Raw genomic sequence first — 19,988 nt, forward strand, 5'->3', positions numbered from 1 at the left:
TTTAGCGTTGGCAAGCCTAATTACAGGGCTCAACACTTGAAACTGATCTAAATCATTCCATTTATACGGTAGTCATTGGTCAACTTAGTGAGTAGTTTGTATAAAATCATAAAATATTAAACTTATTATGGTAGATAGTAGGTGGATAGTATTGGCGGCTGGTTTTAAGAACTGTTACGTAAGCTCCAGGATTTCACACGCTCACGGCTTTAAACTTTCTTGATAATTCAACAAAACGCAACATTACCTTTGTCTCATTATGTTTGTGAAACGACATATTTATACTTAACGCCTCTACTATAGTTCACTGGAGAAGTTTGCATGAAGTTGAGGTTTTAGGCTTTACTAAAACAAATGATGAGATGCAATACGACTTACTGAAAGAGTTTAATGACTTTGATGCGAATAAAACAATGAATCATAATTAAAAACATTACATAAGAACAACCAACAGCAACATAGATTAGATAATATATTAATATTATCTTACAAGCAACTGCAAGAATTTCTCAACCAACGGCTGCAGACGACAAGAAATGCCATTGTTTAATTGACTTGCTCCTAAGCTACAGTTCATGGCAAGTCAATGATCACGACCTTTCCGTGGGAATAGCACTAGTTAGATGCAAACAGAATAGAAATGTTCAGTAAAATTATCGCAAACGAAAGTGTCGATAAAATATCTTAGACTTTTACAGATTGTTGAGTGGTACTTATTTATAAAGAAATTACGATAGGGTCAGTTCATGTCACATCTATTTTAAATGACCATCGTTGGTATTGGTTTAGTGTTTATCTATTCAAAATAAATTAAAATGATTTAATGATTAACTTTCTTGACCCGTAGAATAGAGAGGCCCGTATTATCTACTGGGTACTTAGACGTTTAAAATCCTCGACAATACAGATTGATCAAACTTAAAGATATAGTAATATGCAGGCAAAAATATAAAAAGAAAAGGTAACGATAATATCAGTAGCGTATAAAATTATACAAATTATGTAAGGCAAAGTTATTTCTAAGACCGCTAAACTCAAAGCCAGTCAGGTGCTTACTTCGTTATGTATAATTTTATACCTCTAAGTACATGAAAATCTTCTTGATAACTTCATGCTTCATTAATTAAAGTATCGATGATGAGTATCTAATAACAATTTATTAATGATGTCGCATATATACGACGGTAAATGTAAGCAATAATAATAGGAACTTAGTGTAATGATGGTGATAATATTGAGTGGTCAATACTGCCTGTAAATAATTCCTAAATAGAATAGCCTGTGAAGTAGCTTAAGACGAGTGGCCGCTAAGGATTAAATTTAACACCTGATATAGGTACCTACAGGTGAATGTTATCTGCTGACCGTGATTGACTAAATAAAAATCAACAAGTAGGTTAACGTAGTGTTATTTTATGAACGCACCGATCCTACACTATACAAATTAACATAACTTTTTTAGAATATGATCTTTTTATGCGACATTATCGGAGAAGTATGTACAATATATACTAGATATATTTTCCAAATGATCTTATTCGATTTCCGGTAAGGAAACCTTTTTTCATAACATACAATAGGTAGCCATTGGTTTTAACAAAATCAGTCCGAAAAATGCTTTCAATTTTTTATATTTCCTATGTCTTCGTACTCGTATTTGGTCATCTACTAAATTTAAACAATTCACCCTGTATACTTGCCTACCACATTAAAATCACAATTTTAATTGATAACCTCTTAAAAGCACTGGAATGCGGGTATTACACGAGTTATCGCCTATTCGCATCGCAGATTATAGGCTGTGTTCTAGCGTTACACTCAATAAGTGTGACGTGACGAGATTTTGATTCCAGTTAGTAACAGTAACAGTTGAGTAACAGTGAAATGTAATCTACTGCCGAGCCGATCTCGACCGATTTCCAATTGACGCACAAGATTTTGCATATTAAAATATAGATACCCAATTAGTTGGGTGGTTCTGTACCCATGATTGCGTCTTTGCTCAACTCCTGTGACCTAATTATGCAAAAGTAATCGTAATAACTGGTTATAGATTCCTACTCTTAATCTACAGCGCTTGGATTTAAGTAAACGGTGTAAAATATATTATGTATAATCTTCATAAAAACTGTCATTAAATAAGTTGTCAAAAATACGTAAAAAAAAAGTAAGGCGAAGTAATGTCATTGATTTGCAATATGGTAGAGCCTCCGAACCTGCCACTATGTTGCCACCCACTGGCAACACCATGGCAGTAGGGCAGGTACATATGTACATATGATTTGATTCAATACCATAGGTATATTCTATAGAGTAATGTTATAATGTTAATAACATTTTTAGGCTGGAACTATTGCTATAGGTTTACTGGAAACTCTCCCCCAGAAAACAAGGTCTTAAAAATATGATTTATATAATATTCAAAGGCAGCATATTAAATATTATGCTGGGCCTACGTAATCCATGATAATTATGGATTGTTGCAAAAATTCTGAAGGGACTTTCTAAGTTAACTATTACTTGCAGTCCAGACGCCGTTTATAAATAAAATTATGGCAGACTTAATAAATCTTTTCTTAATCGTTGTCGGTTTGATAACTAGCTAATCAATTATCATAAATATGATATAATTTCGTATTCAAAATACCTCAACTTGAATTAGAAATTAGATTATGTAGCAATAGGTTTTATTCTGCATTAAACAATGCAGAAATTAGCATTAGCAAATGTAGGTACAAATTACCGCAGTGCCGATATATTACTAAACCTAACTGCTCAAGATGATTTCATGAAAAACGCATTATGCGTATGCATAAAAATAATTCAATAAGTACATACCAACAATAATATATTAATATTTATAAAGTTACATTTAAACTATAACCAGTATAGTTTTGTAATAGACACATTGACGCAAACAATATTCTGTAAATCGATACAACATGCGTCCCTATTGATTACACGCGTCATAAGTACTTGCCTACGATGAATATAAAATATAGGTTGCTTGTGAGTTCCCACCATTTATTTTAAGGATGGTTTTTAATAATTTAATAGATCTGATCAATTAATACTTAATAATGTTTTGTCACTTGCTGTTTATGTACAAGTTCTTAAAGTTAAGCATGATTTTATCTCTTTGATAGAAGTCAGTTCAACTCATAAAAGTTACTAGTCCAAATAGTCAATTGAACATCAGTTGCACAGATGTGCAATTCAATTTTCAGATGAAAATTACGCTAAAATAACTCAAACATGAAAATATAAACTCCAGCAGAAGAAAATTACCTCTTTTAAATGGTTCACTTACCGATAACATTACCCCAATCGCAAACATTTGATGACATACAGTGTTTAAATTAAGAATGGCAGGAAAGTTAGGTGTAACATGTACACGTATGTACGTACATGTACGTGGGTACACCTAACTTCGATGTAGATCACAGACACAAATTATAAAGCAAATTTTAATGCTCATTATTTAATCTGCTTCATAATTTTATTGGCAATAACAATTTCAATGATACTCGTATGTCCTACTTTTCATAATTACTAACGATAAGCGAATCGGAATTTCGTCTTTCAATGTTTAATTAAGTAGATTGTTTGTAATGCAAATATGCACAATCATTTCACCTTAAAATTACAAAACCGTTAAAATGATCATGTAGTTTTAAATCTGACTTTCGGTATAATGGATAATTGTTGTTTTTTTTTAATTTAATTTTACATGCCATTTGGCTAAGTAGGTAATAACAGTTGTTATTTTTTTTTTTTATAATATAGGAGTAGCAGACGAGCATACAGTCCACCTGATGGTGAGTGGCTACTGCCGCCCATGGACATCTGTAATCAACCCCAGATAGGATTAGATATTCCTACCTGAGGTCAGCCACAGATGCGCCGCTACCCCTGAGGACTAAGCTGGAACGCCTCGGAAAAGTCTGTCTCCCTTACCACACCCTTCAAACTCTGCTGTTATTAGGTAGAAATAGTGTGGGGGTGGTGCCGCCGGAGTCGAACCACAAAGGGTTCTACCACCTTCATAATATTAAGGAATTCGAAGCCGATAGTATACACAGTACAAACAAGTACAGTGGAAACAAGATGAATATCTGTATCAGACTGTAAGGCCACCTATCGCCTTGATTTAGTTTAAGATTGCTCTATTGTGCTGTTTAGTCGACAACTTAGGAGTCCAGTGAGGAATGTGTCCAATGAGAATTACAGTGGTCGTAATTGGGGCGATAGTTCCAATTATGCGTTCTATTTACGGTACCGCTTCAATCTCATAGATCAGGGGTTCTTAATCCATTCAACAGAATAGACCGTATAACACATTTCTGTCTTACTATGGACTCTACTTAAACCCGTTTTTAAGAAATAGGTCGGCGAAATAACGTAAGACTGTGAAAGTAATAAATCGGTAAAAAACTCAAATTATTTACGTTTAGTTTACGTTCTTGTTTTCATACAGATTATTAAAGTAGACACCAAGACTTTTATCTTTGCGGATAATTTCAAGTATATCTGCGAAAGCAGTCCGCGGGCCATTGGTTCAGAAACCCTGTCTTAGATAATATCCCATGAGACAACAAGACGCAATGAGTTTGCATAATTACTAGTGTTATACCGGTTCATGTAACCGTTGGGGCATCTAATCAAACAGCTGCGGAGATTAATCACTGAGCTTGTGTTGAGATAGTGTTACGTTGATTTTTTTTGTTTTGGTCTGATTCACCTTCTGTTCTAACGGTCAGCCCCTCTGACCATCAAAAATAATCGTTTAATGTTCCACAATATTTTTATTATTATTTCCCATTTAAAAAACACGGACGTTCTTTTACGAAACAAAGTCCTTGCTTGTAAAGAACTAAAGAAAGTATAAAAATATATTTTTCTTGCTCAATACGAGATAATGAGAGAGAATACGAAGACGTTCTTTTACGCAAGATGCAAAGTATTAACTAGTAATTATTATAAAAACAAAAAACCCGAGTGTTTAAAAATAATTAACTGAAAAGAGTAGTAACGTACTTTTTTTTTTTTTTTTTTATAATATAAGAGTAGCAGACGAGCATGCAGTCCACCTGATGGTAAGTGGCTACTGCCGCCCATGGACATCTGTAATCAACCCGAGATAGGATTAGATATTCCTACCTGAGGTCGGCCACAGATGCGCCGCTACCCCTGAGGACTAAGCTGGAATGCCTCGGAAAAGTCTGTCTCCCTTACCACACCCTTCAAACCGGAACACAGCAGCGCTTAACACTGCTGTTATTAGGTAGAAATAGGTGTGGCGGTGGTGCCGCCGGAGTCGAACCACAAAGGGTTCTACCACCTTCCAAACTTGTTACTGCACGGACGTTCTTGCCACGAACGTGCAAGATGTGGAATGAACTTCCTCCTGAGGTATTCCCAGAGCGCTATGACATGGGGCTCTTCAAAAAAGGTGCAAAAAGAGCTCTCCTTCAAAGCCGACGATGCATTGGCGACTCCTCTGGTGTTGCAAATGTTCATAGGCGACGTTGACAACTTTCTATCAGGTAGTCCATCATTCCAACATTCCATCAGGTGGTCTGCTTTATCGTTAGGCTCTAATATATATAAAAAAAAAACTTGTGTCACTCCCACAATTTAGACGAATGCAAATACACTTCATAATCCTTATGTTAAATCCCATCAAGCCGGCTGGGCTTCGCGATGTGCCAATGATTGAGATATAGGTAGGTACATATTAAACATAAGTATAACAATCAGGTCAGGAATATTTCTTTTCTCTTTACTCTTATTTAAAATTTTTGTATCATCCGGCTTCCGAACACAACATAGAACACATTTATCCGGTTCTTGTATGTAAATGTATTACATTTAAAACTCTATACAGCACGCGTACACTACGAATCGTTGAATGTTGTGTTTCTTTCAAAATGAACGTTAGAACAAATTAGGAACTTAATAGGAATTTCAATTTAACGAAGAGAAACTTCGGTTACTTTACATGTTACTTCTTTAATATGTATGTACTCGTATGTGGTCAAAATAACCAATACAAGTTTCGAAATTGGAGCGTTTTTTATTATTTTATGCAGTAAAGTACAGCGGCTTTTGTTTCAATGAATTTATCTTATTGACGTAGTAAAATGCTTTGTGGTGAACCGCGATGACACCAACACTATCTACCACTGGCCAATGTTAATGTAGCACTGTAGCTACGTATATATTTGTTTATATCACGTTTTGAAAGACGGGTTTTCTAATTTTATTTTAAACAAAGGTATCATCCGTGAGTTAATTAATGCATGAATCAAATTAGGTATATGTACTTATTGATTAGGTACGAGTACATACGTTTATACACCATCATCACATTATTGTACCTACAATTACTGGGCGAGATACGTGCTCAGAATGAGAAAGATTATATTCCACTATTTTGGCCACATATAGGTGCAGTTGACAGCTTGGAGGTCAACTTTACAATGTGGCATTTTTACCTTTAGATCACCATTACTCAAAATCCGGTTGTTACTTATGTACAAAATAAAAGTAACTTATAATACTTACAAATCCCGTCCGACGACGAAATTACTTACTTATTACATGTCTTTTAATTGGTTCGATTCTGTAACTTCCCGTCGGGCACTTTGCTTAATCACAAAAAGAATAAGAAGGTATTGAGACCGTTTATTACTTAGGTTATACCTTAGACCAAATAAGGTAGACAACTGACTAATCGATATAGGAACAAAGTACAAACCCAAAGTCCGCTAATTTCAAATGCCAACATATGTAAATATGATTTGTCATCTATTAAAAAATATATTTGCAACATAGTGCTCAGTGGTACAAAGATGTAAATTACCGTCTAAGGCAAGGTGATGCGTCTTCGTTTATTGTCTGAGTTACCTACGAATAGTGTAAAGTTGCTATCTATTTTTCCGGTGTATTAGACATAAACGCGTGACACACGATTTCATTGATTTTAATTTCTAGGTATAAATGATAATACTTACTGAAACTATAATTGAATACAATACAAATGCGCATTTTATACGCAAATTAAATAATAATAGAGCAGGAAAAAAATACAATGCAACTGCGAAATTTTATAGATAGTGTGAATTTTCCGTTCAATCCTAGAGTTTGTTATTTCAAGGTTCTCATGTAGACACTTATAAAGTAAAATAAGATTCCTTTAAAATAATTCATTAATTTAATTTAGTTCCCACGATTTCTGGAGATCAAAATTCTCAAATATAAAAATCTATACATTTCTTCGACTACGGAACTATGAGCATCAAATTCTTAGAACAAGACCTATTACGTATAGATGACATGTCGATAACACGTACATGTACGTACATTTAGTACTTATGCAAGTATTGGGACAATTAGCAACGAATAATAAGTTAGTTACGCGAGTAAGTAAGATAACATCTAACGTAATAAGATCGAGTCTCACGTTACCCGATGTTTCTTGTTGTAGTATGGTAATGTACTTTTTCCTTATCTCGCCTTCCTTCTGTACTTTTGGTACATTTCGTAAGAATGCGGATTAAAATCGCTTCAGCTGATTGCAGTTATAAAGTAGGTATACAGTCGCGATGTCAATCGATAGGTATATTTCATCTTTATAAGTATAATGTTAGTAAGGTCTGCTTAGATAACATCCTCTAAAATTATGTTTAAACAATAATTATTAATCAATACTGATGCTTTAGATATTTACGGGACCGGGAATTGAACTACATTTTAGTTTCATCTATATCTATATGACATATATCTTAATAAATAACTAACAAACTTAATAAAAACAAAAAACCCGACTGCACATAAAATGAGGATTATTTTAATCCCACAATTTAGACAAATCAAATGAGACCTCATGTGTTAAACTATTTTTAACACATGAGGTTTTAACACATGAGATATAAGATTTGACTAATCTTATAAGCAGCAGAGTGTATCAAAAATGTAACATACCTAATTACCTACACTCGCAAAACATTACCCTCCACATTTGGGTATAAAAGTTGAAAATAAGGATGACACCATGAATGAAACATGTTTCTAACATAATCTTATATATAAAATTCTCGTTAGTTACCGTACTCCTCCGAAACGGGTTTGCCGATTTTCTCCAAATTTTATATGCGTATTCAGTAGGTCTGAGAATCGGCTACTATCTATTTTTAATACCCCTAAGTGATAAGGGTTGTTCACCCTTAACATTTTTTTTATTTGCATGGCAACACAGTTTGCCGGGTCAGCTAATAACTACATATAATCGCCAAACTTGATAAATGTGATTATAGTGCAAAAACTTAAGTAAAAACAACATTACTAATCGTTTAAGTGTGGGTCTGTCATATCTGATAGATGTTTGTTCATCACAATGTATACTCGTATTACGCGTAATGATTTGTTAAGAACCTTGATCCAAATGTTACATTTACTCAAATCATTAATAAAACAATGAGTGAAGTAATAAAGATTATTACGTACTGTTTCGTAACGATTTGGCGAAATGTTATTGTCCTTTGCGAATCAAGTGCTGAAATCACAAGGTGTTAAAGCCGTTTGAAATAATTTTATTACAATTTTGGAGATTTTCTTTCTTGTACTTAAGTACCATATGTATATAAAATTTTTTGTATGTTTATAATTTTTTATAGTAGAAGACAAGAGCAAGAGTTGGAGCAAGTGTAGTCTACCAGAACGTTTACCATAGACATACCATAGTATATCTGTCCTATAATAACAGTCTTAAGCGCCGTTGTTTTCTGGTTTGAAGTGTATGGTGAGCTATACAAACTTATCCGAGGCCTTCCGAGTCCTCGAGGGCAGCAACGTTTAGCGTACCCGTGATCCCAACAAAAAGCGTCCAGAGGAACACTGTGGGGTTTTAGCCGGTAGGAGTCCGCTGCTGAGACGCACCCATGAAGGGTTTCCCTTCGAAAAAAATGGGGTAGCAATGTATCTTGACTAACTTCACGTACCTGAGACTCCAATCTTATACGGGGCTGATTACAGGTTTATTCGCTCGTTCGCTTCTTACATATTAGTTAAAATATTATGGAAGTTACACATCTTCAACAACTATAATGTTATAATATTTCCTTTCTTCTATGATAATTTCTTTATTGTTACGCTTAATTATAATCCAATAATTATCGGAAAATACTAGAAATTACACGTGCAAGTAGGAACAGCATGACTGTATAATACCGAGAGTTTAAACAAAACAAACAGCTATTACAGAACAATTACTCGTACGTTCAAGATTACATGATAATGACAGTTAACATGTAAATGTCTGATAAACTTTTTTCATATATCTCTCAAGGCATTTCTATCTATTGTTCTAGTACGAACAGAATACCAATGTACCGTTCGCGGTGCACGTAACTGGTAAGCAGAGCACTCACACACACGTCGGTTAAGTGAAACTGAGTATAAAAGCGATGCAAATTGTAAGTGCTAGCATTACCCACCACCCTCTCGTGGAGTTGTGACCAGTATCCAACCAACCGCAATGAAATACCACGTGCGTAATTTAGTGTTTTCTGTTATTGTGATAGTGTTAAGGAAAATCGAGTGCGCCAAATGCGAGGAACGCGTTTGATTGGTAGTCCTTAGTGCTCGCCCTCAGGATTTGGCTAGGCCTAAAGGAGCTGTTTCTTTTTTTGGAGTCTATTATTGTTTATTAGATCACATATGAGAAAAAATACTTCAAAGTAATAATGTAATCTCAGTTTAACCTTTGATAAAATTCAATCTCATATGAGAAGTCAATCTTATTAGAGATGGCATTCCTTTAGGCATATATCTATACTTCATTCATAAAAAAAATCTCTCACGTTAACATAAAAAGAAAATCAACGTTAATATAGTAAAAGTAACGTATTGAATAATTTAAAACGTCGATGCAAATTAATGTTTATTTATGTGTAGACCCATTGGACCGACAAAGAAGCTTCCTGTTTGGCGCACCATTATTCGACTTAAAGTTATAGGAAGCTGTTCGTGTTACGTAAAGCTGTAACGGCGGTTCCTCACGCCACTAAAATGTTACCTACAATGTGTCGATATTCATCGGCTTTAAATCTCTCCAAAACTGTAAACTTTAACCAATACTACGAATTTATAATCTCTTCCTTAGTAAGAATGTAGAATAGCAATTTAATTATAGAGTCATAATATGTAATATGTTTTCATTATTGCTTTTATTTTTTAGATTTTCTTGGGTTTCCTTGCCGTCGTGGCAGCATACCCTGGGATTATCCACGAGGAAGCGCCTCAACTCGAAGAGAAATACGACCACCATGCAATAATCGGAGAATCGGGACACCATCACCAAGTTCAGCATGAGCACGCCAAATCTCATCAGTCCATCAAGTTCGAACACTTCCACCCAGTGCCTGTCTACATCAAGAAGGAACACAGCCATTTACTCAAGCACCCGTTGGAGAAGGGAAAATCTGAGCAGAACCTGAAGCAGATCCACCCCGAGACTGAGCACAGCCACGGCCACGGTCTGGTTCTCGAAGACCACAGACTCGACACTGAGCACCTCGCCCAAGCTCTGGAGCACGCCAGCCTTGGTCACGGTGGTCTCGAACACGCCAGCTTCGAACATGCCGGTCTCGAACACGCCGGCCTCCAGCACGGCGGTCTGGAACACGGCGGACTTGAACAAGGCGGTTACGAGCATTTCTCCGGCGGATACGAAGGTGGAGAAGGGCTCAAGGCCTACGCTGAGATCCAGCAGCCTGAAGGTGGCCATTACTTCGCTGAACAGGGCCATGGTCTATCCGGGGACAGCGGAGAGGGATACAAATACGACAGTTACTAATAACGACATAGAATAAACTCTACGGGCAAGCCCAGTGAGGACGCGGCTTCACTGGCTAAAGTATTTTAGGTATATCTTGCCTGTTGACGTATCTAGTATATAATAGATCACAGCCACTTTCAAGTAGCTGATCTTTGTTTGGCTTTAGCTTTTGTGGTAGATAAGGCTTTGTCATCCGATCGAAACGTACCTGACATAGGTTTAATAGTAAATTGGTTAAGGAATCCGTGAATTCTCATAGTATAAACATAATATCTATTGTTGTTACAATGGGCTACATGCCTATGTTATTTGGATTTTAAATTATGATGAGTATTTGTTATGCCTTGCGTGGTTTACCGAGATACCAGATTGTGTTGATGTCTGTTCGTGTTTATTTCTTCTGTAGTGTGTCCGCTCGCTTGATTCTCGGTAGTATTATGTGTACGAGGGCGACTGAGTCCCAGTGAAATTGTGATATTAATAAATGTTGGATTTAATTATTATTGTTGCTTTTATTTTATTTAATCTCGTATCATTAAGGTTTTGAAATTAGATGTTGCTAAACTAAAAGGCACTACAGTAAGGTTATAAAAAATACACGCATTGAGTGCACTTTGCATAACATTATAAGCATTCTACTGGCAAATTAAAGATCATTATGTATTAAATAACATCGTGAAGTAATCAGAGTCCGATTATGTTGCGGCCCGCTGAGCTTACTATATGTCTTAGATATACGTAATAAGTATCCAATCAAATCGCCATTTACAATTATACCTTATATAAAACTCATTAATTACATTGTTAAATAAAAAGTAACATAATAGTAAAAATAAACAAAGAATCGTTACCAGTAATATCTTTTTGCGCTCTACACTAACAGTACAGTCTAAATGTACAAGAAAATATTTGAATTAAAATACTTAGATATTTTCGAAATGTGAAACAAGAAACAGTTCGCACTACGCATACTAAACAAGTTGCATAAGTGCTACAATTTCACCGATAGCAATAAAATTGTCGACGTGATTGTCACTAATTGAAATACTGTTAGATAAAGTCACGATGTGTAATTTGCGGAACCAACGTGTTACACAAGCCACGGCACTAGGTACTCGTATGTTTACAATCATATTCAGTTTTTAATGCACAAACGGATCGCTGGGTCGGTGTCTTCCGGCAGTCCATTAAGCGACATACTGGAACAAATTTTGCAAGATCGCCTTATAATTATATTCATAAGTCGTAAGTAATAGCTTCGACGCCGATTCCTTGTAGACTAAGCTCACTTATATTTAAATTTATTTAGAATTGATTTCATGTCTTGGGAAACGAAATTCATTCAGATTTTCTGTCATCAGGGTTCTCACGCTTTTTCAGTGTAACCTGATAAGTTAATACGGGCTTGCTAATGTAGAGCTCCTTTCTTGTGAGTCCTAACCGGTCTTAACTCGGTCAAGATGGAATCAGAATCCATTCGACAATAGAGTAGCTTATAAAATATGTACAAAACTTTGAATGGTAGAAACGGAGTTATTATCAAAGGGAAGTACGTAGTAAATGGGAACAGACATCAATTCGATAGCCAGACGAGAATTTGATTCATGTTACCCGGTAGTAACCCGGTAAATCATATGTGACCGATTCACCATACCTTTCAAGCTAGTTCAACATCACTACATGCTACAAAGTGTGGAGATGGTTCCACCGAACCCCTGCTATGAAGATTTTTGCCAATCTTACTTCCTTAAGTAGTATAGCACCGATATAATTTACTTTAGGTAAGCGACAACCGCTGAATATGCAAGCTGGTAACACGAGACAGCAGATTTCCTTCACTAGTTACTGGGTATTCAAGTCACGTTCCCACATCGAGGTATATCGATAGCTAGGTTCCGCGTCGTGCTTTGCTAATGTTGAATTTTCGCTCTGATTCCGTATAGTTGATGCAACTGCACATCGTTAGGAGCAATAAAAGTCAGATCTCTTTATCGGAGCCACTCTTTATGTCGGCGCAAAACAATCGCTTATTCTATCTTTGAACGGAGTTGCGATATAAGGGCACATTAAATCGTATCTCTTTATAATAGTATTTAATGTTTATCGGTAGGAAATTCTTTTCGATATTAATTTGAATTTGAAGATATTTTGACGGCCTGCAAATAGGCTAAATTTTCTTTAATCAAAACTGAGAAAGATATCAATCAAGTCACCTATCAGATAAGAAAAAACCTTAATTAAAATTGGTCCATACGTTTAGGGACTATGAGGTCAGTGACACGTCTGTTAAAATATATTAAAGTATATAAAGATCACATTATAAACTCGATGCAATAATAATTATTTCATGGTGATACTCAAATACCTCCTTTTATTTTAAGATACTCAAATAAATATAGACAATGAAAATCAACTCTAACGAAAAATAATTCAAAGATTTCCTTATTATTTCTTCATAAGCATTCGACGCATTACTCATTTGTACTCATTAAAAATGTGAGAGATTGTCGACACAGTCAATTAATTCTAATGATACAAAGTTAGTTAATTCAATGAATCTGTTATTAAAAAAGTAAAAGCGGTGTGTTGTCCTAAATTCCCGTCCCATGGATGTGAATTCGAATCCCAAGTATACGTATGATTCAATAGAGTTGTGCCTATTACAAATTAATTGTAACTTTCGTTGATGCTCAAGGTTTATATAGGATACAAATTCCAATCAGCGCCCCTAGCGGATTGTGTCAGAACTAGGAAATCGTATAGGCCAATACGTAAACAAATACCAAAACAGTCATATTTGTCGAAACGTAAAAACTCCGTTTTTTTTTCTCGAGGGGGAAACCTTCAAAAGGTACTCGGTGCCGTGGGAGCGACACGGGGTTATGTGGGACTTTTACCGCACTAAAACCCCCCCGGTGGCCGTCCTCGGCGCTGCGTAGAGGACTCCGGGATCTCCAAAGGAACGCGACCGGAGTCCTCTCAGCGCACTGCCCCGTCGGGCTCCGCCCAGGTGACTTTGTGTCACCACACTGTCTGGTGTATACGACGGAATGCGACCACACATACCGTCGTCCTTCTCGGGGTCGCTAGCCGGGCGGTTCGAGCTCCCACTCTTGCCGCCCGTAACCCCGAAAGCCCCTTTTAGTCGCCTCTTACGACAGGCAGGGGATACCGTAGCCCTATTCTGGTCCCGGAACTACAGGGACAAACGTAAAAACTCCTGGTAAGGGTACAGCCTTCACGTTTTGGATAGAAATCGTAGCAAAGCATTTTAAATCGTCAACTAATGGACGATACATCTATATAGAAATATGAAATAGCATTTCTTATACATTTGTCACAGATTCAATACGTAATAATGTTCGCATTACATTAGCGATTTAGGGCGCCTACGATATGTTACGTAACGGTTAAGATTACTAAATAATCCGAAATCACGATGTCTTAGTTTCCCGGTATATACTAAACGATGTGTCATATTACGAATGGATATACGACAAGCGATACGCAATTTTTTGACAAACAAATGGGATAATGCTTTTGATATTATTCATGTCCATCATTGTAAAGATATTACCGAAGGACAGCTCTACTGCTTATTATTTAAGAATGATCTCTGAAAAGTTAATGCCAATACATGTGCAAAGTACGGATTAATGGAATATACATGCACACCTGGGATTTCTATAAAAAAATAACTCACGGATTTGCAAAGTCTATCAGTTTCTAAAAACCTCTCATACTCTACGACGAGACCTGCGCTCAGCTGTAGGACAACAATGGGTTCACGGAAACACTTAGAAAAATATTGAGAAACTTTAATTAGTTTACTTCTAGTTACCTTTGCTTTTAGACTAGAATCAAGAACCAATTGCTTGAAATTGAAACTCTTGAACTTGAAACTGAATATAGCTTAAAATCTAGCTAAATAATACAAAATGATGTCAGTATAAAGGCTGTACCGCTTGTCTTTAAACAGGGTCAACAGAAGAGATGACACCATCACACCTGCTTATATAATACACGTTACACATATCTTGCAAATAAAACTGACCATTTTAAACTCTTAAAAGCTTCCGTATTAGTATCGATTTTCATATCTAGCACTCCTAGATATCTAAACTCTTTACCGTCTCACTATCGTCAACCCATTACTGTCCCATTACTCAGGTCGCCTCTCAGAATGAAAGTGAAGATTCATAATCCACTGCGCTGGTCAAGGGAAAATTAGTACTTTCACACACCTTTGAGAACTTCTCTTTTAAAGAAATCTGTCGGGTATCTTCGCACGGTTTTCCTTCACCATTATAGCATATGACTAATTTCGAATACGCACATAACTAAGAAAAATCAGAGGTTTGAATCTCAGACCTCCTAATTGAGAGGCCAAGTTTTAGCCAATTTACCACCGCCGCTTTACTGTCTAAACATTTTAGTAACCAGCAAACAAACAATTCGTTGTTCGGTAATAGTAAAACACATGTATAATCTCGATTTCGTATTCACACAGTAGGCGATCACGGCTTTCTAAGCGATAATATACAAGATATTCGGAACACATTTTGCAATTTCATTGGAAACACCGGAAGACGGTATAGAAATTTTATGCAAAAAAATCTATAATACTTATTAAGAAAAATCTTGTTAAAACACATTACGAAAGTTAAGTTGGGAGAATGCCTCTATTAGTTTTTATTTTATACTATAATAATAAACCTACATTATTAGCAGTTTTAGAAGTATTTCCCTTTTATTCTAGTTGAATTTTTTAATCATTCCACAATAATTATTCTACTTCATAACTCTTGTTTGATGGTCGAAGTTACTCCATTACGCAGCTCAAGCGCTAATTGATGGAGACATGAAACAGTGGTCAACTGGGTTGACGGATGTTATTAAACCACCCAATGTCCTCCAACGAGTAACGAATGGAACCGACTCCTAATGTAACACCCCGTCCCAATTGCGTTGCACCTGACGTACTAAACATAATGTAACAACAACTAAAACTTTCGACTAATACAAATTAAGAATTTTAATAAATAAGATAATTTGGTTATTTTAAAAAACTTAGTATTTTAGTTTTAATGAGTAGATATTTTAGTTATTAAATAATATACTAAGGTGTAATCGTTAGATTATACACATAGAAATTCAAGTAAAATACTTATTGTGAGTTATTGAAACAATAACGTAATTTAACTCTTTATTCGTCTTTCAAATCCTAACATACAAATTTACAAAACAATCTTAAAACTATAAGTCTTGTAGTCTAACACTTAATATAACAAGATTAATAGAACGTGGAACGCCTACCCAAAAACTGTTGTCATATTTATAAAGACCTCAATTGGACACTGTATTCCTATATATTATGTTTCATCTTCAAAATATATTCATATTTTTTATTTAAATAATCTCCAAGTTATCGTCTGTCTGCAATCAGCATTTATTAACATCCTTATTGGTAAAATTAGTGTTTGTTTTTATATGTTGCTTATATTTGGTGTACAAATAAAGAATATGTTGTTGTTGTTGTTGTTGTTAGTGTTGCCATCCATGATTATGAATTGGTACAAGGCCACCTTTGTGCAAAGGAATTTCCCGAGGATCTACAAAATACGGTCTGTCGACGTTGATATACACATTCTTCGTCACAGGAAACGGAATATGTTTCTCAACTTCTAACGGCACACTTGGCACGGGCACTGGCTTTATTACTTCAACTGGGACTGGGTATGGCTGAGGTACCTTCACTTCAAAGGGCTCTGGAACTGGTATCAAAACTGGTGTAGGTACTGGGACTTTGACCTGTTTAATCAAATGCACAGGACTGTGTTTAATACTTATCTCCTTGTGAACGACAACAGGTGGTGAATTCGCAATTGCTTCTGCTTGTAACAGGGCTTGCTGGTTTTCCAATTGTTGACTATTAATGAAGTGCTCTAAACCCAAGGCATATTTTTGATCGCTATATTTTGGTGCGTATTGTAGTAATTCCTTTTTGTTTTCATTAGATTTTTCTGCATGAAATTGAGACAAAGCTGCAAGTGCTTTTAAATGAGCTCTATTTTGATCCAATAGGCGATACCACTTTTCCTTTAGATGATCCCGTAAAAAGTTATTTTCTTGGCTTTTCTCTTGAAGAGACTCATGCGCATTTAAGGCAGGTAATTTGTGACCATCAAGGGTTTGTTCATTGGGCTCTGGGAACAATAAAGCTGATTTCGGAGAATGTTGTTGATGTTGAGGTTGAAAATTAATGTACGCATAGTTATCGGAGTGACGATATTCAGGTGGTGGAATAATAGGGTTGAAATTTTCCGCTTGAGGTTCTTCTACGGGAGCTACTTGCGGGTTTTTCCAGGGACGTATTTGAGGGGGCACTAAATGCTGATGAAGATGTTCATTATGATCGTGAGGAGGCAGAGGCTGAACATAGGAATGCGCCTGTTTATCACCATCCACGTGGTGATTTTTAGGACTTATAAAGGCTTTTCCTTCTTGTAAAGCTTTGATTTGACTAGGGGTAAGATACAATATTATCTCCTTTGTAGCGTATCTTTTTTGACTAGACAGCGATGGTAACTTCGCTGATTCATTCAGATCTTGAGGTCCGGGGTCCAGCTTTTTCCCTTGAATTTCAAGTATTGCTATCGCAACCACTATAACGATACCCTAGAAAAAAAATTATATATATAATTATGAAAATACGAGTGTATTTACATGTTAAGACATTTTATTAGTACGTCTCGACTATCTTACCAGAAAATCCATAGTTCTCGTTTAAAGAAGTGGAAGGCCACACTGCGGTCAAACGTCTGCTCCAAAAAAAGGAGACGCATCAATTTTATACAAAAATTGTGTATTCGAAAACTCACCAGTTAATTACCTAACCTAACAAGTTCAAACAGTAACGGTGACATCGTTAGAAAATGTAGATGTTACTGTTTATATTATCTGTTTCAGGTTACCGCATAAAATTAATTGATTACTTCATAAAGGAAGTAGTAAAGTTACACATGCATTGATTAAGCTATTTACCACCTGGTGTTACGTAGGAAGTGCAGCATCTGCATTTACATACAGTATGTACGAGTACAATAGATTAATTTTAGACTATTAATAAGCAGAATCTAACGCATCCCGCGGTTTGTACTCATTTTAATTAATCTTTTGCAAATTCTAATTAACATCGTATTATCATTTTAAAAATCGATTATGGTTATTAATTCTACATTTGACTGTTTAGCGCGCGTTATTAATAAAATTAATCTATCCAATGTTTTGCCTATCAAAGATCGACATTAATCAATTTCTTCTTAATAGACAATGCCAATTTTCGATCTTTAGTAAGTAAAATTTTGATAGACTGATAATTAATAGCGGACATTACTTTTTTATTTACACTGTAGTGTAAGTATAAGTATCTACTTATTAATATTTTTTCAACAGTAAATTTTCTCTGAATCCGAATATGACAATATAACAACCCCCTACTACTCAAAGACTAGTAAACTTTACTTTAAAGACTGTAAAGAAATAAAAAAAGATACTTAATGCAAATGCGGACATTTCCAAAAATCATTTTGGTATGATTCGTGTTGATATTCCTTAAATGTTTTGCTTTTCCTGTAGGATGTTATTAATTATGAACGAAAATGGTTTTGAGTTATATTTAATTGTTTCACTAAATAAAGATCACAATCCTGTAAAGTACGAAACGTAATAGAGAAAATCGAAAGTGTACTTACCAACAATAGCAGACTTTATAGACCGAGATATTAAGTATCTCATGAAAACAGACAGTAAACAGAACTCTGTACAGAATAAATAACGGAATTCCTCTCTGCTGGCAGATATTGAAGACATAATATTGTAGTACATATTACGTTGTAGCATACAGGAGTAGATTAGAAGCGATATGTTGTAGTATGAATTTTAAATTGTATAATAATAATTATAAAAAGATCTGTGTACTTCCATAATATCAATACGCCTACTATAACTGCAAGGCAAAATATTAAACGTAAAATTGCTATGTAATAATTTGTAGGCATGTAAGTTACAGTTAAGTAAATCCTAAGTTTGATATAAAATCCGTAAGAAATATTAACACATTGATGTGTCTACTTAAGAAATAAATATTAATTCGATGATATTTTTTAAGTCTTTTTCGTGGATAGGTAACGTTAATTGTTTGCCCATTAGTGATTATGTTGCGTATCTTACCTAGGTACTGAATAACACCCAGTTTATATTGCATCAGAGAAGGTTATACATATCTTTAGAAATATCCTAAGTTCATATATCATAGTTGGTTTTCTTTGTAGACTGTGATATCCATTAAGTTCATTAACCTTTCATGACTCATGAAACGCTGAAAGCTCTCATGCGTTAGTACATCGCAAATTTTTGTCAACTTTCACCAAACGCGGTCAGCATTATTAGATAACCGGATTTGAATTTCGGCGTCCTATTCGCCCAGAATTTATATCCCAAATACACTTGCTTAATCTTAATGACTAAAACTTGTGTATGAGTAATCAATTATCTCGCGCCATAAAGATGAAAGAAAACATTGTGTCATGTGTACATGTCGGAAATATTTCCATTCCATACTAAAGGTATTTAAGTAAGGTTGTACAATTATCATAAGTATAGCTTATGATAATTGGGCGAAGATTTTTATTTCTTAGTAGGTATGCCCCGCGGTTTCACCGGCGTTAAAAGAAATCTAACAATATCATAAACAAAAATGGTTGGTGAACCGTCCTCTATGTTTGTTGTGCGGCTACATTACAATTCTAGAATGTGTCATCCTACTATCCTACTCCTACTTAAGTAAGCCTAAGTTACTCCTTATTACATCAGTTACCTGCCAAAAAAAGTCCGGTTAAAATCGGTCCAGCCATTTCAGAGATTAGCCAGAACAAACAGACAGACAGACAAACCGACAAAAATTGCAAAAAATGTTATTTTGGTGTATGTACCGTATGTGTGTATATTCATATGCATGTAGTAAAAAGCGGTTATTTCAATATTAAAAACAGACACTCTAATTTTACTTATATGTATAGATAATATATGAGAAGCAGACGAGTATGCAGTCCATCTGATGTTAAGTGGCCACTGCAGCCCATGAACA

At 35.4% G+C, this 19,988-nt stretch overlaps 2 protein-coding genes across 2 annotated transcripts; one reads left to right on the plus strand and one right to left on the minus strand.

The window, feature by feature from the left end:
* Positions 1 to 9,399: 9,399 nt before the first annotated feature.
* Positions 9,400 to 11,343, plus strand: CPG9 (cuticular protein glycine-rich 9). The gene is made up of 2 exons (XM_073077479.1): positions 9,400 to 9,550; positions 10,241 to 11,343. Exons 1-2 carry the CDS (start codon positions 9,539 to 9,541, stop codon positions 10,856 to 10,858), a joined length of 630 nt encoding a protein of 209 aa, XP_072933580.1. The 5' UTR covers positions 9,400 to 9,538; the 3' UTR covers positions 10,859 to 11,343.
* A 5,041-nt stretch (positions 11,344 to 16,384) lies between these two features.
* Positions 16,385 to 17,746, minus strand: LOC140757983 (uncharacterized). Its single transcript, XM_073093920.1, has 2 exons — positions 17,606 to 17,746; positions 16,385 to 17,518 (listed from the first exon to the last, which is right to left on the minus strand). The coding sequence occupies exons 1-2, from the start codon at positions 17,615 to 17,617 to the stop codon at positions 16,385 to 16,387; spliced, it is 1,146 nt and encodes a 381-aa protein (XP_072950021.1). The 5' UTR covers positions 17,618 to 17,746.
* Positions 17,747 to 19,988: the final 2,242 nt, after the last annotated feature.

The sequence above is a fragment of the Epargyreus clarus genome, unplaced genomic scaffold (genome assembly GCF_041222505.1).
Source record: "Epargyreus clarus isolate Ecla_fem2 unplaced genomic scaffold, WU_Ecla_fem_2.2 ptg000001l, whole genome shotgun sequence".
In the NCBI taxonomy this organism is placed as follows: domain Eukaryota; kingdom Metazoa; phylum Arthropoda; class Insecta; order Lepidoptera; family Hesperiidae; genus Epargyreus; species Epargyreus clarus.